Source organism: Petaurus breviceps, unplaced genomic scaffold, assembly GCF_028583685.1.
Source record: "Petaurus breviceps papuanus isolate PSGF00001 unplaced genomic scaffold, PetGlider_PUasm1.0 189, whole genome shotgun sequence".
Classification (NCBI taxonomy): Eukaryota; Metazoa; Chordata; class Mammalia; order Diprotodontia; family Petauridae; genus Petaurus; species Petaurus breviceps.
Window position 1 is genome coordinate 26,616,419 of NW_027185809.1, and position 22,068 is coordinate 26,638,486.

The 22,068-nt window shown below is 35.1% G+C and overlaps 1 protein-coding gene across 4 annotated transcripts in view; it reads left to right on the plus strand.

Moving 5' to 3' along the window:
- Positions 1–20,673, plus strand: part of PCNX1 (pecanex 1) — a 255,281-nt gene extending 234,608 nt beyond the window's left edge. For all 4 annotated transcript variants that reach the window (XM_069092081.1, XM_069092078.1, XM_069092079.1 and 1 more), the window contains 3 exons: positions 7,906–8,345; positions 8,880–9,020; positions 14,987–20,673. In XM_069092081.1, the coding sequence (XP_068948182.1) occupies positions 7,906–8,345; positions 8,880–9,020; positions 14,987–15,127 (722 nt within the window). In that variant the 3' untranslated portion in view covers positions 15,128–20,673. The remainder of the gene's footprint in view (positions 1–7,905; positions 8,346–8,879; positions 9,021–14,986) is intronic.
- Positions 20,674–22,068: the final 1,395 nt, after the last annotated feature.

A 22,068-nucleotide genomic window follows, 5' to 3' on the forward strand; every position in this document is an offset into this window, starting at 1 on the left:
ATTAAGGGGCAGGGAAGGTCTTCAAATTCCCTTAGACTTATTAAGGGACAGGGAAAATCTTCAAATTCCCGTTACATAGCCTCAATTTGCTTTTCTCCATGTTCCAATTCTGTCAGTGACCTGTTTATTTAAATTAGCATCCTCCAAACTCCTGTTTAACATATAATGAAATGTCCATAACTTTTTTGTATTAAAAGTATTAAATATAAAATTAATAAAGTTTTGTTGATAATCAGTGTTCTGAATTGATGAATAGATGACTATATCTTAAGAGTACCAAACTATGAAAACTGACTATGACTCACTTCTGTATCGTGCTTTATTGTTTCAAAGAATTGTATCCATAGTGCTGAAAGGTTGTAGTATAAATCTTATTCCCACTTTATAGACAAGAATGAATCCAAGGCCATTAAGGCACATATGCAGAAAAATTAATCTGGCAAAATTTTAACAATATGTGATGGTAATTGAGTATAAAAAAGGTAGGGGTGGGCTAAAAAATAATCTTCAACAATGAAACAGTTTTTCTTAAGGTCAGCCCTGCCCAGCACCTATATCAGTTCCTAAGGGACAAATCCTTTTTGGTAGTGTAAGGCCAACAGCATCTTATTTTCACCTTCAAAAATGTTTATTGTTTATTTTTAGCATTTTTTTTAAAAAGCTTTGATTTATAGTTTCTCTCCCACCCACTGAGAAGGCAAGAAATATATTGATTATACATGTGAAGTCATGCAGAACATATTTCTGTGCTAACCAGGTCACAAAAAAAAGCAAGAAAAACGAAGAAAGTCAGAAAATTATACTTTAACTTGCCATCAGAACTTATCAGTTCTCTCTCTCTGGAAGTGGAGGGTATTTTTCATCAAGAGCCCTTCAGATGTTGATCAGAATAGCTAAATCTTTCACAGTTGAACATCATTACAATATTGCTGTTAACTGTGTACAGTGATCTCCTGATTCTGTTCACTTCATTTTGTATCAGTTCAAATAAGTCCTCCCATGTTTTTCCAAAATGATACTTCTTTTATCTCAGACAAGAGGCAACCTTATAAGGATTGGATCTGATCACTGCCACTAATAAATACTTTGAGAATCTGAATTCATATGAATGGGTATTTGCTGCACCAACAAAGATCATAAAATATCTCTGCAATTTATTGAATGTTGAAGAATTCATCAACCTGTAGCCAACTCACTTAACTCAGAAGTTAACCAGTCCAATTAGGACTGGTTTTCGGGTCACTGCTCCTAAACCCAAAACCCTTACAGCTTAGTAGAACAGTGAAACAGCAAGCACCCTAACATACCCAAGATGGCCTAGTAGCACAGGTTCGATCTGCTTTTAAAAGAAAAAATGGCTTTTAAAGGGGTCAACAATATTGCTTTAATTAAACATATATATCATTCAAGGGAAAAGTCAGCACCCTGAACATAGAGACAATATAAGCAGAGAGAAATTACAAGCAGAGAAAATAGCACAAATCAGCAGACAGGGCTTCTGTATGACCAAAGTGATAACATACATAGTTACCAGAAAGAAAAGCACCAACATCTGGGTTTTCAAATCCAGAGGGCTCCTTAAGGGCTTCCCAGAGTCTTGTCTGGCCAAATCACAGAAACATTGTTCTTGTGAGTGAACCGCCAAAGCAAGATGCCAACCTTAGAATAGAGTCAGAAGGCATTACAACCCCCGTGCTTCACTGCCTTCACCAAAGGATCTGAAAACCTTCAAGCAGTCAAACCTCCCCACAAGCAAACTTTCCCCTCAAGCAAATTCCTCTCCCAATGGTGGGTTCCCCATGTGACTCAGGATGTGTCAGCTGTAAGCTGGAGTTTTAAAACAGTAAAACATCGTGACTGAACATATGTGGTCACATTAACCTATTAATGGACGGGGAAGATTTTCCTATTCCATTAACATTACAGATGTGTCAGAGCTTAAAAGTTCACTGGTATAGCCTTTGAGAACACAGGGTCACTTCCATGCTACAATGTACAGAAGTGTAACTTTTGGTGAGGTAGTAGCTATAGGAAAACTAACCCAAACCCTAGAACAATGGAACAGAGAAGGGGCTGGAGGAACTGGGATTGTAAAACCATTTAGGGGAACAAGCTGAGACTACATAGAGGGGCCATTCCATGGAGGCACACTCCAGCTTATTAGTATTCATTTCTCATTTGAGCAAACTAACTGAATATCGTCTACTTTTCAAGTTCAGTCAATAAATGCATCAAATCACGCCAGTCTCCTCCCTGCTATACTTGTTTCATCATCTGTGTTATGAAGTAGCATGTCTATACTGCTTTTTGTCAAATGAACAATCATATTCTGATTAACTATTCTTCCTCACATGTACTCTATCATAGTTCTTTCAGCTGTCTCTCAACTTCTAGCCCATTCTGTTATATTGCAACAGTCTCAACAAACTCTCATGCCAATATGTTTTCCTTATTCTAAATGAAACCTGATTTTGCCCGGAGGACACTATTTCTTGCAACCCTCTCCAGTTATCCATGAAAAGAAGTCTCATTCTTTCTGACCCAGAAAGAGAAATACTTAATCATTCTCCAGTGCCACTTCAAGACCATTTTTCTACCACCATCTGTCAACTGGCCCTTTCTTTTATAGGATCCATGCAGTTCATATATTTTTGTTTTAGTTTTAATAATTGACTGATGCATTTTAACAGTCATATAGTCCAACTCCTTCATTTTACAGATGAGAAACTGAAGCCCAGAAAGGGACAGTGTCTTACCCAGGGTCATACAGGTAATAAGTCAGATTCTCTGGGTCTTCTTGTTTTCATCTGAAGGTTGAGGAGATTGGACTAGATGACCTAAGGTCCTTTCTAGTTTTACATCTATAATCCTATGATGGAACTTGAGAAATGATGGGAGATAAGAAGAAAAAGTCAGTAATAAAACGAAGATTTTGAACAAAGAATGCAAAATAAATGGAACCAGATTATGTCTAAGGCCCTTTTTAGTTATCTTATCTATGATCTGTGATTCATGTTGGTGGGAGAAATAGTGAAGTCAGAAGGAATAAGCTTACAGGGAAAGACTGAAAATTTGGTTTTAAATATTTTGAACTTGTAATTTCAGTGAACATCCAAGTGAAGACAAGTATGAACATGAAGTTCAGAAGAGGAGTCAGGACTAGAGATAGAGGTCGTTGTATTGAAGCACTAAAGTATTGCTATATTGCTAAAACAGGGGAAATAATATGTTCCTTATGAAAATGGAAATAAAGGTTTTCATTTTGAAAACAAATAAGAAAAAACTTGGGGAGGCAGTGGAGATTCTTGACTCCTGTCAGTACATTGAATGGTTGCAGAATGTCACACAGAGAAGGACCATCTCCCACTAGGTATGACGCTCTTCCTAAAGAGGAAGGGAGTAATCTATCAGTAAAAAAAAATGTGACAAAATAAAAGCCATATATATATATTCCAAAATATTTATAGCTATACTTTTTGTAGTCTTGATTAAATTAAAAAAAAGTAGGTGCCCATCATTTGTGCAAATGTCTAAACAAAAATGTGTTATATGAATATAATAGAGTACTACTGAACTGTAAGAAATATTAAAAAGCTGACTTGCTTTCTTTGCCGAGGTAGAGACCACAAGTGTGGAATACTGCGTGTAATGTCAAACTTCCTAATCTTTCTTCTGTAATGTACTTGCCATGCAACATTTTATATTGTAGTTATCTGTTTTGTCCCCTTCTAAGTCAAAAAGCCCATGAGGAAAGTGCCCTGCACAGTGCTTTGCAATAGACATTTAATAAACTGATCAGTGCAATGACTTGGTGCACCCTCTAACTATATAAGCCTGAACAGTTTCTGTTTGGCACTACAGCTTCTTTCCAGGATCCCTAGTGTTATTTTGTTGTGGCGTAACTGACGTACTATGCCTTAAACCTCCTGTGTTAGGATGGTAGCTAATGGGACTGCAATCTTAACATAAGTAAACATATATATTTTTTTAAGACCAAGCCTATGATTTCATTGTAAAATCATCTCTCCACAGTCATAGTTTTGCTTATTCGTGGCTGGCCATGGATCATTAAATGGGAACTTTTGGAGATTTGGTGTATACTCAGGAAAATCTCAGATAATACCTACCGTGTTTCCCCGATAATAAGACACTGTCTTATTAACTTTTTTGGACAGAAAACCACCAGAGGGCTTATTTTCGGGATAGGTCTTATTATCAGGGAAACACGGTATATTGTAAAGAAAACTAAAAAATATCTTAGTAAATCATAAATGTGTAAGTACTATATATTATTAATCAGTTTAATCATTTACTACCATAAGTATACATACTTATTATAAAACAGTTAATTTTTTTCTTCACTTTCAGTGTGCTAAAAGAACTAAAGACTGTGCTCTCTCTTTGGGAATGCCTCCTTTTTGTCTCTGCCATCCAGAGATAGTCATGTAATTATTCTATCTTGTGCTTTTCATAGAAGGAAATCTGGGAAGCGGTTGCTGCAGCTACACAGGTTGCTGCAAAGACTTGTGTAGAAACTACAACTTTTTTTATGGGTTCGGTGTATGGTTTTACTTGTTTGTGTGTTAAATAAATATGATCAGAATTATTAAAAATAAAGATTTGGGGTGGGGCCTAGAGTTATTTGCTGCTTTATTTGCTTTTTACATTTCTGGGGGTCTTGTGCTTTTCTTCCTCCACCCCCCCCTTTACCATGTTGAGGTAAGACCATATAAGAGAGCATCCTTTATCAAAGGGCATCCACACCTTCTCTGTAATATATAGACTTGGAAAGTTGCCTGGGGTAGTAGAATCAGGATGTGTAAAAGGTGGGACTTGAACACAATATCTTCCCTTCCTCTCTTCAAAGGCAAGTTCTTTGGTCCATGCTGCCTCTCAGAAATGTAGTCCCTTAAAATAAATAGATAATTATGAAGTTACATGGTAGAAGAGAATGGAGTAAGAATGACAGGCGTTGGGGTGGCTGGGTGGTACAGTGAATAGAGCACTGGCCCTGGAGTCAGAAAGACCTGAGTTCAAATCCGGCCTCAGACACTTAACACTTACAAGCCGTGTGACCTTGGGCAAGTCACTTAACCCCAATTGTCCTGCCTTCCCCCCTCCAAAAAAAAAAAAAAAAGAATGACTGGTGCTAGAATTTGGAGGGATTCAGTTAGTCAAGAAAGGCTTCCTAGAGGAGGTGACATTTGAACTTCATCTTGAATATTAGTGGGATATTAAATGATGAAGATAGGGAAGGAGTGTAGATTACATTTCATATATAAATTATCATATAAGAAGCAGTACAAGCATGAAAGCATTGGTTATGTAGACTAGAGAGTATGAATGAGTTACTTCATACTGTCTTGTTCCAGAGCCATCCTGGTCTCATAAATATATGTAGGCAATTTTGAAAAAAAAAATATATATACACATATTCTATATATGTACATATCACATATATACATATATATGATTTAATAGGTGTTATACTTGTGCTACATGTTTTGGGTCATAGGGTTATTAAAATTCAGATATAATTAAAGAACTTTAATCTATGGCTTGATGCGTTTTAGACCCCAGGTTTCTGAGATATCAAGTATTTGTCTTTGCATGTTCTTACCCCCCAAAATAGAAATATATTTTGTATATCTAAACATGATAATTTGAAAGAAAGCTTGTAGCACTAGATATCACTTACTGGGAACAGCAAAGGAGAGTTTTTCTGTCTGCTTGCACAAAGAGGGAAGAGAGTGAATTGGATGGGATATTGAAAGGGAATACTAAGCATTAGGGCTTTTGCCTATACTTTATAAGGCTCAAAAATTATTCTGGTGAAATGTGTTAAAATCCCTCTTTGAACCTTTACATTATATCCTTGGTGATCTTCATTTGGACCAATGTTGGAATCCAGTGCTCTGTAGCAGTCATTCTTTTTGTTTCTATTTATTGGGGCAGGGGGGGGAGGAGAGAAGGGGAGAGCACTACTAAATTACCTGCCAATTACGTTTTGGACCTAACTTCAAGATTCGAAACATCTTTGTTGAGCAATATTTTAGCCAAATTCCCCATGTCCTTGTCGGCGATGTTATTAAATATTTGAAAACCTTTAATATTGCTTTCCATTATAAATTATAATGCATTTTACCACCACGGGTCCTAAGTATTAACCACAACTGACATAATTAGAATTTTCCACAGTGGTTTAAGTATTTAACTACTTCATTAATTGTTCACCTATTCCATTTTGTGTTGATTAGGCCTTATTTGTTAGCTCTTGGGCCCACTGCCTTTTTGGCTGTCTCAATATTTGCCGCTACTGGAGAGTAAGCTAGAAAAATGAAAAGAAAAAATCCAAACAGGCCATTTTAGTTGTTCTAGTAAAAAGATTTCATGAGTAATATGGTAGCTGAACTATAAAGTAAAATGAAGTTTTGAGACTGACTGGATTTCAGATATCAGTTCTACATATAGGTTTCCTAGTAAGAAAAGTGAGAATTGAATATTAATGAATAAAGTTTAGACTAGAATTCCAAAATTGCCTATAATATCTTAAGATTTTATTTTCTTTAAATGTGTGGCATTCACTATTTTAAAATAAATTCTTTTCTACCATAGATTTTGTTCAATATTAGCTCCTTATGGCACATTTTAAGAATTCTAGTTGTTATTTCTAAATAAAAATGGAATTTTAGATCTCCTTCATAGTGGATAATTTTGTGGTAGATGTCTCTTTCTTCTAACCATATAGTCTGTGCTTTCTTGTCTTAGGTTATTCTGGTCTGCACTTTTCTATAATTTTTGTTAGAGTCTTTCCTGTAGTTCTTTTAGAATCTTGGGGTTTAAAAAAAGAGAGGGGAAAGGGGGAGAGAAAGGAAAAACAAAATTCCATATCCTTTGTCCAAAAGCAATGTGACAATTAATTGTCCATTTGTTGTCTCATTCTCACTACTTCACTGGTCTACCTCTTTGCCAGGCATAGATGTTCAGAATAATCTTTTATAGTACTTCTCACCCAAATCATTATTGGTAACATTGCTGCAGGCTACCTAATGTTTGTCTAGTAGTATTTTCTTTGCCTCTTGGGTAACTTTGTTACTTTTATTCATCAGTTACTAATTCATAGCCATTAGCATCACTGGAAGAGCTAGGTGGCACAGCGAATAGAGCACTGGCCCTGGAGTCAGGAGGACCTGAGTTCAAATGCAGCCTCAAGGACACTTGACACATTTACTAGCTATGTGACCTTGGGCAAGTCACTTAACCCCAATTGCCTTGCCTCCCCCTCTCCAAAAAAAACCAAAAAAGAATATTGATATTAAAGTTTCTTCAAACATTTCAGGGGAGAGGGCATTGTTGTGATTTGTCTTTTTAAAGTGAGCACTTTAAAAAATTGTTATTAATCCTCATGAACTAAAGAATACTGTTGAACCGTCTTAGAAAAATAAGGGATAGTGAAAATTCTTATTAGCAACTTCTTAAAGTACATGAAAGCTAAACTATATCAATTTTATTACAAGGTGACCTGGTTAATAAACTAAGATTAAAATAGTTTATGGAGTATGGATATAGTATTGTAGAATGTATCTGAAATAATATGTGACATTCTGAAGAAAGGACTTAGAATTTATTACAGTGCCCTGTCATTTGCTGTAAATGTTTACTTGAGTGTTTTTCTGATGTTGGAGTTGGTGGTAAAGAGTGTTTTAGCAAGTGAAACTTGTATTTTAAACAACAACTAAAGAAATATATGTTCCAGATACTTACTAACTGTGGGATGGTTTTTAAGAATTCTACACGTGAGATATGTGCTTCTTTACATTAACTGGGTTAAGGGCTCAAGGATTCAGAAGTTAAAATACTGTATTTTAGGTACTCTTATTGAAGTGATCTTTTCCCCCATCTTAGGTACCAGCCACAGCTCCCACTCTGTACAATCAAGTCTGGTTAGGCATTCTCCTGCTCGTGCCTCAGTTGCCAGTCAATCCTCTTACTGCTATAGCAGCCGTCATTCATCTCTCCGAATGTCCACTACAGGATTTGTGCCTTGCCGGCGCTCTTCCACCAGTCAGATTTCCCTTCGTAATTTACCATCATCCATCCAGTCCCGCCTTTCCATGGTGAACCAAATGGAACCTACTAACCAGACTGGCCTGGCCAGTATGCAGCATGGTCTTCCATCTTCCAGCAGCTCCAGCCAAAGCATCCCAGCCTGCAAACATACCCTTGTGGGTTTTCTAGGGACAGAAGGAGGACAGAATATTGCTGCTGATGCACAATCAGGCAGCAACTTAAGTCCTGCCAACAATGCACAAGCCAAAAAGGGAGATGTGATTTACAGAATCCAAGTAAGTAAGAAAAGGAGTCTTATGTTGTTGCCCCCACTTTGACTTGTCTTCTGGCTGTGTGACCTTAACTCTACAAACTTGTATGAATATTGGCCACCTTGAACTTTTAAGCAGCCTTGACCAATTATATCTTCAAGTAATTTGTAAATTTTATTAAACAGAAGCTTGATTGGATTTTTCTTAAAAATATAGAAACTTATATTTTCTAAAAACTTGGATGCCTTAAGAGAATCAAAGCTAGTGATTGTGTTAGGCTTGTATTGGGCTGCCTTTACTTGAAGAAACAAACATATATCCTTGCAGTAGTAATTTTCCCACCAATCCAAATCAGCCATTCTCACTGGGTTACTGTAAGAAGCTCTCACAATCAGATGAAAGGAATTTGGAAAGAGGACCTTCAAAGTTTCTTACTTGTTTTAATGTGCTATCTGGATTTGGACATTCAGAAAGTATCAGGCATTCTATTTGAGTTCCACAAAGCTAAGACAGAGGAAAAAATGTGTCTTAATCAAATCATTTCTGTTTACAATATAGATTGTGGATCCCAGTCAGATTTTGGAAGGGATCAATATGTCAAAAAGAAAAGAGCTGCAGTGGCCAGATGAGGGGATACGGTTAAAAGCTGGGAGAAACAGTTGGAAAGACTGGACTCCTCAGGAAGGCATGGAAGGGCATGTAAGTTTTATTATAAAATTAACTTCATGGTTTGATTTTAAAACTATAAAGTAAGCATTACTTCAGAATTTCAGAACATGCTTTTGGTGACTGTAATGATTCCATATTCCCAAAATGAGATTTTTTTTAAGAGCTGTCTCCTGAGACTTTCTTTTCTTAATTCCTAAGCATATGAGAGGTAAATTATATATGGTTAGTCCAGTATATTCTTAATTACTTATATAAACATTATTTTTTTTGCAATTAGAATTTTAAGTTCATCTGTAGTTTTTCATAAAGGAATTACATGCTATTCCTCATTCAGAATAATATAGTTGCCCCCTTTTATTAAAATGTAACACTCTTCCCTTCATTGTCATTTCTAGTAAAGACAAAACATGTGAAAAAATTCTGCTTTTTGATTATTTGGTTTTGACACTCAGTGCACCTGGAAAAGGGAGTAATTAAATGGTCAGATCGTCTTCCAGAAAGAATGTAAGTGCAGCAATCCTTTTCATGTCATTCCAGTGAGCTAGCTTTGAAATCACTATAAACCTTCAGAGTTCATTACATCTGAATTAGGAGTTAGTATTGGATATCAGTAGCAATTGTTTTTATGACCGCTAAAACCTTCAGAATACACTTAACGCAGAGAAAGACAGAAATGCATAAATTATGCACATATCATATATGACTATATTCACTTTTTTCAAGGAGAACAAAATTAAAGTTCAAAATCAACAAAATCGGACTAACAGCAAATTTACTCCAATTGGCAGTGAATGTAGTGCAGTGATTATTTAATATTCTGCACAAACAAGATCAAATTTGAGTCAGGCCTTGTCGAATTTCAATGAATATACAGTATGCTATTATTCCTGTAAGTTAGCACAGGCTCACAATACAGTGGAGTGTGTTGTCACTGAATATAAACATGAAATGCTTAAATTCTCAGTTAAGTAACTTTTGCATGACTAAAAGTCCTGTAACATCTGTTTATTTCCCATACATATTGGATAATTACAATATGATTAGCTAGTCTCCTCCAAAAAACAACTTTTAAAAAACTGAAATAACTCAAGAATATTTATAGAAATTCATTTAAAGGGGCGGCCAGGTAGCACAGCGAATAAGAGCACCAGCTCCAGTGTCGAGATGACCTGGGGATCGAATCCCGGGCTCAGACACTTAGCACCCACCCAGAAACACCTGGCCGTGTAACCTTGAGCAAGTTACTTAACCCCAATTGCTTAGGGGCGGCCAGGTAGCTTAGCAAGTGAGAGCACCGGCTCTGGTGTCGGATGACATGGGTATCAAATCTGGGCTCAGATGCTTAGCGCCACACTCAGAAATAACTGGCCGTGTAACCCTGAGCAAGTTACTTAACCCCGATTGCTTTGAAAAAAAAAAAAAGAAATTCATTTAAAGTTTTCAATAATTAAATTTAGGGCGGCTAGGTGGCGCAGTGAGTAAAGCGCCGGCCCCAGAGTCAGGAGGACCCGAGTTCGGTTCTGGCCTCAGATACTTAACATCCACACAAAAAAACTAGCCGTGTAACCTTGGGCAAGTTACTTAACCCCAATTGCCCTCCAAAAGGCAAAATAAATAAATAAATTTAAATGGAGTTGTCTTAAATTTTTTATTACAGTTAAATAATATTGTTTTGTGATGAATAAATATGTAGCTGGTGTGAAGAGAATTCACTGGAACAACTGATAGCTAGTACAAGCAAAAACTTTAAGAGACAGTTTAAATAGCAGAAATATAAAAATATGAAGTAAAAAGTCAAAATTCAGAAAAATCCAATTCACTGTATTTACCGTTGCGATTCTCAAGTATTGTCCTTAATAGCAAATTTTGCCATGCTTGCTGTTTATGAATGCTTTAGTTACAGACAGCATGAAACTTAATATGTTGAAGTGATACCTTGAAAATCTACATGCAGAATGTTAGCAAGATATTTAAAATTATTCCAGAGAAAAGTAGATGCTTTTATAATAAAAAGCAAACAGTTTTGTGAAGAATTTAAGGAATAAATCATGTCTATGATATCAGAATGATTGCCTGAATTGTATAAGATGCAAAGCAGTTGCTTTTACAGAATTGCTAAGTGTAAAAAGTTTCATTCAATAAAAGAAAGTACAACTTACAGCTATTTATATCGTCAAAATAATGCTTGGAAAATAATATACAGAGCAGTTTTGAATGGTTTGAGGGCTTTCTTGATAAGTAAAATTGTCCCAAATATCTAAAGAACTTTTCAGTCAGTTAATTAAGAAGCTAAAATCTTTCATTTTTTCATTGCATCAGATATAAAGATACTCATTTGATTATTTGTGATTGATTTATTATTGAAACTGATTTCAGGGAAGATTTATAAATTTGCAAATCTGTTTGTAGCAATGCAATATCAAGAGAAATTATTAATATGAGACATATTATTTTTTAATTTAAAATTCTATAATATGGAAAAATTGCAGTGGACACTGAGCTAATGGAATTCATTTTATGTCAGAATGAAATATAGGTTTGTAAGTATTACTTTAGAATGTACCCCTTTGTGTAATTTGGACACAATGAATGCTTATAGCCAATCACTTGTGTCAAGATTTGTGACTGTTTTTCAGATTTTTACAAGAGTAATCATTTTTATGAAAAACTGCCCCTTAAAAGGAAAGTTTTGTAAAAGTTTTTGACAATATGGAGGCAAAACATAGAAATCTGTAGCATTCTGAAACATACTGGGTTTTGTGTGCCAAAACACTTTAAAGGGCATTTGAGCTAAAATAAGGAATTGCCCCTTTTCTTAGAGATAATAAAAGAAAGAAATTTATTTTTATAATAAAATATACCTCCTGAAACTTGTGAATGTTTTGGGATCCAGAAATATGAGGTAAGTAACTATATTTAAGAAAGTGTTCATAAAGTTTTTCACATTTCCCAATTTAAAAAACAATCTGCTCAGTAAAAGAAAATAGAGAGGAGTAAAGATGTGATTATTCATTCCTTTGACCAGTCTATGGAAGCAATTATTACTTTATTTTAAGTACCTGGTTATTTCTGTGGATATGGATTCTTCCTCCACCTGAACAAGAATAACTGATGACCTTGTCTTGTACATTGAATTAAAGCATGTAAAACCTAAAAATTTTACTGTTTTGTGTATGGATGAATAGAGTTCTTTGGTTTATCAAGTGAAGCTATACAATTTTCACTACTGTGAAATAATAATATTTTTTGTGTGAAATGCAGTTTTCTTCTATAGCTATCAAATAAAATATATTATTACTAGTTGAGTAGCACCTCATTTTTAGAAACTTTGTGCTGAAGGACGAGACCACCCATCACATTAATAATAATATTATTGTGGTTATTTTATAAATTATAAATATAAAAATCATAAACGGTTATTTTTAATCCTTAAATATTTGCATATGTTTTTATGGTTTATTCGTTATTAAATTATAGTATTCTTAGTTTTACTCAAATAAAATGTGAGGGAATTGTGGAGATTGTTTTATGAAAGTGTGAAAAGCAGTAATCAAGGCGGCAAAAAAAGGAGGTGCCACTACATAAGTTTTGGAAACCACTGCCTTATTCTTTACCTTACTTTGTTAAACAAAATATATTATTTTGTTTCAAGAATGCCTCTGGTGTAAATGTACCAGTTTTAAACTCTATTTCTAATGTACATAGGGTAGACTTTGTTAATGTTGGCTGCTAAATTACTCAAAAGTGCATTTAACTGAATGAGAGGTTTTTTTGTGCTTATATTTGGCCTATTCTGACTGTATATTTCACGAGGCTGTGGCGATTATAGCTCACAGGAGCTTTGATGGTTCATAGAATCCTTGACACTTGCCTTGGGAGCATTTTTGGAACTTGTTTCCAACAAGTCTAATTTCCAGCTTGTTAATCACACAGTGTCAGCTCATTTTAATACTTGACATAGGGAAAAGAGGAGGAAAATAAAAATAGAAGGTTTAGAATTGTAGAATAAATTGTCATTTGATTTTTCTCGATACTTTTTACCTTTTCATTTTTAGTGGGCAAATATTTTGCCTTGAGTTTTACTCACATGGTAGGTGAAGTAAAACCGACTAAAATATGAGATGTTAACATGTCTAGGTTTTTCTTTTTTAGTTTGTTTTTCAAGCTCTCCCAATCCCTTTCCAGCTCCAACCAACAACAACAACAAATCCATCTAAAACTAACGTTTCAACACCTTTAGAATTTCCCGTGACTTAATTTTTGTTATTAAAAATAGCCATGCCAGGAATATGTGAGGCTAAAAATGTATTTAATAAATTCCATTTATCAAGATTCTAAACCAGTGGTTCTCAGTCTAGGTACCTTTAACTTGTTTTTGTTGTAAATATTTAGATAATGGTTTACATATAATTAGTTTCCTTCCTAATGCTGTGCATTGTATTTTGTGTGCTTAAAAGCATTATTCTGAGAAAGGGGACCACAGCACGATCCTTTGCTGGCAGGTTCAGCTCAGTCTCCTATGTCTCCTACATGTACAGTGCTGTACAATAATAATTGATATTTGTAATGACCTTGAGGACACTGCAAAATCCTAATCTCTTGAGTTATCATAGATCAAAGTTTAATGTTTATGTTGCACACCTTATTCCTTGAAATTCTGTTTATAACATCCTTTATAAGTAGTTATTCAATCTCTCTTTGAGGATCTTCAACAACAAGAAACTCAAGACCACCCAAGTCATCCATTCCATTTTGGAACAACTTTCATTGTTAACTTGATTTCCCTTATACTGACTCAGTATCCACCTCCCTATAATTTTTACTCCATTAGCTCTAGTTCTGCCCTCTGATGCCAAGTAAAAATATAACCATATTTGTCATCCTGGAGTCTTTTGTAAAATGTAACTGAATTGGATACAGTGCCCTATATATTACTTTACAAGCATTGTACAGTAGTACTGTTTCCTGTGGAGATGACAATAACTTCTTATACCAGAACACTTAAGTCTCCTTTTCCACCCTCAGAAATTTTAGCCAGGCAGTATTAAGAGTAGTAAGCTTCATGGGAGGATGCGAGTTCCCTTGTGCTTTACTACTGTCTAAAGAGAGACCAGTATGGGTTAGGAAGCAAGAAGAGGAGATGTTAGATTGCTCTTGAAGCTTTTCTTCTCCCAGAAGCATCACTATTTTGTTTAAATTGTTGTGAATGGTCAGAATTTCAGACCATCATGTTAATACATAAAAATATATTTTGAAGTCAAATAGAAATTATTTTTTCATTACCATATTGTGGCCATGTCCACTTTGGTTAGCATGAATAAGCTAACCAAGGTTTTGGTTAGTATGGATAAGTATGAGTTGACTATTAAGTGATAATTATGAATTAACTATTAAATTCAGGCTTTGGCTATCTCTGATAATACAAAAACCAGGGAAGATCGTTGTTGTTTTTTTCCAGTTTTGTAGAAATTAGAAAAACAAAAAATTTGTATTAAATGATAAGAAATTAGTTCATGTATTTGATTCAGGTTTGAAATTTTCTTGCTATACTCAAAATTACCTCTAAAACTAGCAGTTCATTAGCATAAAGGTCTTCTTTCATGCCTGGGATTCTACTCTGGCCTGCTTTTAGAGAATTAAAATTTTCAGCTACAAGGCAACAAAAATCATAAACCCCTTTCCCACCAATTCTCATTGCTACTAAAATAGTATTTTTCTGTCCATACTGGACAGTTTGTATTTCCCATGCCAGTGAATAGGCCAGAATCTTTTTTTTTTTAAGTAGTCCAACACAATCAGCCTTTCAAAGCATGTCTCAGCTCTTCAATGTTACTTCTTGCTCTGTGCTGTATAAAATCCTGAGCTGGAACATAAGAACCTTAAAGATCATATAGTGACATCCCCTCATTTTATATATGTTGTCACATTATCCTAGAGGAGAAAACTTAAGCCAGAGAGTAATGATACTCACCTTTATTTTATTGTGGCTTCTCCAGGTGATTCACCGATGGGTGCCTTGCAGCAGAGATCCAGGTAGTAGATCCCACATAGACAAGACTATTCTCCTGGTCCAGATTGATGACAAGTATGTTGCTGTGATCGAAACTGGAGTTCTGGAACTTGGGGCTGAAGTGTAAAACCATGGTTCATGACTGCATTTCATCTCTTCCTCCCTCAATCCCAAGACTTTGGAAAAGGCATGGAGGGAGTAGGAGCAGACTCTCCCAAGAGTCACTTCAGGACTGGGAGGACTTAACAAATAGAATGGGCTTAAATGAGCCTCTTTCTCCCTGCCCCCTCACTCCTGCCACTGTTTCCATCCCCCAAAAAAGTTCAGATATTTTTTTAAGTTCGCTGCTGAGGAAACATTTTGCATGAAGGATAAAGATTTTATTAAGAAGCATCTCTTTAAAAAAAAACTTTTTCTATGCATTGCATATGCTTTAAATCAACAAACTCTTCATTTCTAAAATATGAACTCATCATATTTTTCTAATTTATTTGCCAAAAATAATTGCTATGTTTGGTCATAGAACATATGAAATCCACTTACCTTAATTTTTAAAAATCAACTTGTGTACAAACTTTCAGTTCAACTAAAGCAGTATAGAAGTTTAATGAAAGAGACTATGAACAGACAGATTTATCTTATTCCTTGTGAGCTAAAAAACTTTAATGAGAAAACTGCACTAATTTTTTACAGCAATGCACTAAGAAGTCTGAGATTGCTCAGAACATTTATTTATTTACACACACACACACACACACACACACACATGATTAAAAAAACCATTATTGAAATTCTCTGGGATTTGCCCCCTCCCTTCCCACATAATCGCAGATGGCAGGAGCTGCGTTGCTCATCCTTTCTCTTAGTTGGTTCAGTAGGTTAGATTTCATGCCAGTGCATTTGTTGTTTCCTTTACACGGATACTACGTCTTGAGATGAACCTCTCTATATGTCGGCATTGTTTCCCAAAGCCATCTTTCGTGGTGCATTCAGTAATGTGAACACTACTGCCAATTACTGTGTCCACATCAAGGATGAGCACCCAGTACAGCAGAATAGATCCTGTTTTTCTACAGCAGTCCTAGAGATTCTGTACCTTACTAGTTAGGTTGATAATAGGTTTCCAAGAGAAAAATTTTAATTTTTCAAGGGGAGGACAAATCTCAAAGAGCTGAGTGAAGAGGTTGTAGTAATTGAGAGCCTTGTAAGGATATCTTGAAGGCATTTGGCTTCAATTCAATAGTTTATCCAAGTAAAAAACTTTTTTAAAACAAAATAATACAGATGGTGCAGCCCTTATTATCAAATCACCCTTAATCACCTTGCCTTTTATTTTCCTTTTCTCTTCATTCTTTTTCTATTACTTGAATTTTGTTTCCTATGATTATATATTCTGTATAACTGTAATTTTGAATATTTATAACTGTGAAGTTGACTTAATTCATGTGTTTTCACATATCCTAGATTTTATTAGGTTTTCTAATGTGTGTATTCAGGGATATGCATAACTCAAGCTTACATTAGATTAGGTGGGAGTTGCATCTTAGATTTAATTTGCAGCTCTTAATATTCTTTTCTGACTCCATGAGCAAAGTTCCCCTTTTGTGAGTCTTTTCCCTTTTGGTGTGAAACTCTGTGTGGAGACTGCATACATAAGCTTATCATTTGGAAGCAGCCATCTTTCTACCTCCATATGATCTGACGGTTTAAATTGTCCTGGGAGGAGGTAGGATTGTTCCCCTTGGGCATTGAAATGCCTCACAAAGAAAATCTTGGAGTAACTATTTCTGGGATGAAAATTAATGAATTAATACAAGGTATTAATTGCTGTTGTGCTAAAAGACCCATCTGCTTTAACTCAAAGTTATTTTTGATTCAAATGGCATTGTGTATTGTATTGGGTTTTGTTTAAGTTGGGACACTGTCAAAATTCCCTCTTTCAGAATTGTACATTCAATAATGGTATATCATCTACTATTGAAATAATGTATAAGCTGAGTTTTTTCCTATCAGACTTTTGTGTAGCCCGACATTTTTTAATTAACAGCTTATTATTTCCCTGATACATACATAATAGCATATATAAATTTGCTTTATATAAGTAAGCTATGTCACCAACATTTTTTTTTGCCTTTTTTGAAGGGCAGTTGGGGTTAAGTAACTTGCCCAAGGTTACACGGCTAGTTTTTTTGTGTGGGTGTTAAGTGTCTGAGGCCAGAACCGAACTTGGGTTCTCCTGACTCCGGGGCTGACGCTTTACTCATTGCACCACCTAGCCGCCCCCCACGTCATCAACATTTAGTGTTGATTTCTTTTACTATAAGGATTAGGTCTACCCTTTTAAAAGTATTTATGCATTCTCTTCTTTTTGAAATGTATGTGATCCTCTTCGTTAGGAATAAGACTTAAGGATAAACGAAAGAGAAATCTTTACAGTTTTTAGCAGGAGTATTCTGATTTGTTCTCATAAAAGAATTATATGTGGGTGGTATAATCAGGAGCTGGGCATATTTTTTCCTAGAAAAATATTAAATTGATCATAATGACAACTTTCCTTCATAAAAAGTCTCAAGTGCAATAAGTGAGCTTTTATTTCAAAAGAAAAATAGATGTTCTTCAGTAGGAGTTAGATTTTATTAGAATATAATCCATTGGTATCAAGAAACAAGAATTGTTGATCCTAAAAAAACCTCTTTAAGAAAAGCAAAGTTATACATAATAAAAACCCTCTCTTTTTCCATTTGAAAAACCTAATCTCAGAATTTTACAAATTGAAACACCTTGAATGTTTTCCTCATTGGTATTCTCTCCAGTTTGTACAAGTGACTCATAACTTGACATAATTCTACCACCAGTAGCTACGATATATTCTTTTGCATCAGGCAATTATAATTTAGAAAGCATTTATAATTTCTCCAGTGTAAAAAGGGGAAAAATCAAGTTGTTTTTCTTGTTTTTAATCCTCAAAAAGATATTCTATTTGGTGTACCCTCTTAACCTTTTTCATTGATGATCAAAATATGTATAAGATCCTAGACTGAAGCTGTTTTGTGGCTTTTATGTTTAAATAACTCACAGCTTAGTTCCTATATGTGAAAGAGTTTTAGAGACTCATATTTTGAAAGTACTGAAATTTATATGCTCTGTCAGCCTTTGTAATTTATAGAAATTGGAAGTGTATCTTTGATGTCTGTTTTCTCACCTCCCTTTCTATCAATGGGATGGTTTATGATTTAAGTTTTTCTTCTAGAATAGCCCCAGTAGAAAAGCTCTCAGTCCACTGCTTTACTTTTCAGGTTCTTAAAACAATATGATCCCTTCTTTTTCTGAATATGATATTTATAAAGACCTTACATACATGGTTATTTTTTCACTAAAGAAAAGTTAAACTTTCCAGATCTAGTTCATGTATTCTTTTTTCCAAGTATAAAATACTGGTAAATTTTAAAGACTTAGAGGGAAAGGGTGGGGGGACATATCATTATGAGAATCTGACCTTTCCTTTTACCAAAAGTAGTGAAGTTATGACCTACTTTTACTGCATTTCCTACATTAGAAAAGAAAAGAGGTTATACAAGGAAATATGTTGTACTATTACAAGTACTACCAGTACTTATCCTTAATAAGGTAAAGAGAACTGTCGTATCTGTAGATCATGTGCCAAATAATGAAAGTGGTAGTTTCTGCAAGAAAATCTAACTTATTGAGCAGACATACTTTCCCTTTACTTCTTGAGGAGGTTTAGTGGTTTGTTTCTCCATCATCCAACTTTAATGAATTTTTAAAGGCTCATTAAATATTGAAGCACACATCTCTCAACCTTAATAGATGACACTTTATCAGCTAACATCAATTCTGCCTCCACCTTGGAATGTAAGTTGATGGATTGCTTTATTGGATCATTAATTAAAAGCCTGAAGCATTTTTATGTATGATTTATCTAGTGCCTGAAAAGATGTCTTATCCTATTAGCCAACTTTAAAATGTCTACCCGATGGATTTATGACTTACTACTTTGAGTTATTTGAGTTATTTTTCCATGGATATTGTTTCTGCTTGTCAATTGTTACTGTTCTTGTCTTGTTTTATTTTAATTATCCTTTCATCAATGTGGACAAATTTAGGTCTTTTAAAAATATAGATATTCATGCTAATAGAAGTGCTTGACATATTCCTACTTTCATCATGTGAGATAATTATTTTAAAAATTACTGGAATTATTGATTATCTTGTTTGGACAAGGCCCCACTAGTGCTTTGTCATTGATGTATTTCATTGTCATACTGGATCTAAAAATCTGTTTTTACTATTTCTGAAGGCTTTAATTGAATCTTAATTATGTAGAAATTTTTATTCAGAACTATGATAGCATCATATGTCTTTATAGATATGTATCTTACTTTAAAAAGACATTGGTCATGTAACTTCACTTTTCAGTCTTACTGAATGGATGTTTGTTGGAGGAGGTCAGGGTTGGGAAAGATAGATACCCCTATGTATTCAGGTATTGCTGATTGAAGAGAGTGTCTTAATTGTTTCCTTAGCCCAAACTTCAGATCTCCATTTCCCGAGAAACAAAAAGTGAAATAATTTATTTGTTCCTTCCAATCTTACCCCCCTCCCACACACACACACACGTCTGCATGATATGCTTCTAAATTTTCTTGTTTCAAACTGGTTAAATGTTTAGCTAAAAGGTCTAAATGGGAAGGAACTAATTATGCAGATAATGTTAACTTTGCCTTGTCTGAGATGATGTAACTGTTTCCCCAATATTATTTAAATGAACTTTTAAATGGACCATCTATCTTTCCTAAACTAGGGTGAATTTTTTTTTTTTAATGAATGCCTCATCTCCTAAATTGTAGAAGACTTTGTATTAAGACTTTCAAAAATTGGGAGAAACCAGAACAGATTAATAACACCAGTGTTATATGACAACTTTGTTTCAAGGCTTTTATACCTATTATATAGGGGTATATCTATTCTCTTGTAATCTTCCTTATGCTATGTGTACTTAATGGCTTCTGACTTGGTAGAGCCAGACTGGAAGAAATGAAGGTCATTTAGCACAGAGGTGAGAATGAACTGCTAATTGTTGTTTCCCCAGTTCAGGACTTGCTGTTTTCAAAATAAAGAAATGGATATAAGGATGGCTGCTCCAAATGACCTCCAGGGCTTAGTATACTTAAGTTTCACAAGCCTTCAGAATATAAAACTTGATTCCACAGTTGAAAAATAGAAATGGGGGAAAATCATGTCTGCTTTTGCTTTTTAAAAACTCACCATGTAAGTAAAATTGCATCCTTAAATTGAACACATTAACCTTACATGTGAGCTTTACATGAGAAATTGGAAGGAGGAATATATAAAGTAGCTAGTAGGAAGGAAGGTGTGAGGGTGAAATAATGGATTTACTTTTTCTGATAATGGGCTCTGAAAGCATACATTGCCTCTACCAGCATATGGATATTGATTGGAAATAGGGATATATGTACTCACGTTTGTCTGTTAGTGTGTCTGCGTGTATGTTATTGGAAACAGCTTGTAAATATTGTAGTTATTTTAAATGGAAAATAAAAGCTGAGGTTTTTTTTTGTTTTTGTGTTGCAACAAAAGGACAGTATTGACAGTGGATAAAACACTGAGGAAATAAATTTTTTTTTCATTTTTTGTGTGTGGTCCTTCTTTATCTCCCCACCCCTTAACTTCTAAGAAAGAAGAATTAATTGCACTATTCCTTAGAATGCTGTTGTCTCATTGACTTGAACACTGACCCCAAAGACCTAGATTCAAACCCTGGCTCTCTGATGCTTATTCCTGTGTGACTTTGGCTAAGTCACTTAATTTTCCTAGGTTTTGTTTTCTTCCTCTGAAAAGTAAGGGAGCTGAACGAGATGGCTTTCCATGTCCCTTCCAGGTCTAAAACTGTGATCTTGTAATAATAATAATAATATGTTTTGTAGGAGATTAGACCAACCTTTATACCAAATAATAAGCACAAAAGAAGTTTGGGGAGAGAATATTGGAGTTTCAAATAGCTAATGCAGAAACACAAAAAAAATATCTAAATTGAGGGGCAGCTAGGTGGCACAGTTAGTAAATCACTGGCCCTGTAGTCAGGAGGACCTGAGTTCAGATCCAACCTCAGACACTTAACACAAAAAAACTAGCTGTGTAACCTTGGGCAACTTACTTAACCCCAATTGCCCTCCAAAAGGCAAAGAAAAAAATCTAAATTGGCTACATGTGGGCTAAGAATATTGTAATAGAAAGTGTTTCTCATGTAGAAAATGTAGGGGTATGTTAAAGTCTACATTAAAGTGTGATCAAACTTGAAAATACAGCCTTTTGTTCACTATCAAGAAAATTAGGCAGGGACTAACTTCCTTATAGAGTTCACCGGTTCTGGGGCTATCTTACCGAAGACAAAAGAAGATAAGGTCATCTAGAAAGCTACTTGGTCTGCACGAAGAATAGAGAAAATCATAAAACTAGGGGCGGCTAGGTGGCACAGTAAGTAAAGCGCTGGCCCCGGAGGCAGGAGGACCCGAGTTCAGTTCCGGCCTCATACACTTAGCACACACACGAAAAAACTAGCCATGTAACCTTGGGCAAGTTACTTAACCCCAATTGCCCTCCAAAAGGCAAAAAAAAAAAGATCACAAAACTGGCAAAATAGGGAATTGTAATGTGAAAGTTACTGTACTGCCAAAATGAATGTGCAGCCTTAATATGAAAGCTGACCTAAGAAACTTAGTAGATAAATCAGTTACCTTTCACAGTTAACAGCTAGAAGAGTTAAGACAAGAGAGAACAATTCCCAAAGATAAAATAAAGTAATTTTATTTTTGTTTTTTAATTTAATTTTTTTTTTTGAGGGTTGTGCAAGGTCACCAGCTTCACCTTCTCCTCCAGAGCCATCTGGGTCCTGTGGTCAGATATCTATCAGGATGACTAGAGATGGCCTAGGATGCAGTGGGAGACATTGGCCCTTATTATTTTTTTGTCTTTTGGAGGGTGGAAGGTACGGCAATTGGGGTTAAGTGACTTGCCTAAGGTCACATG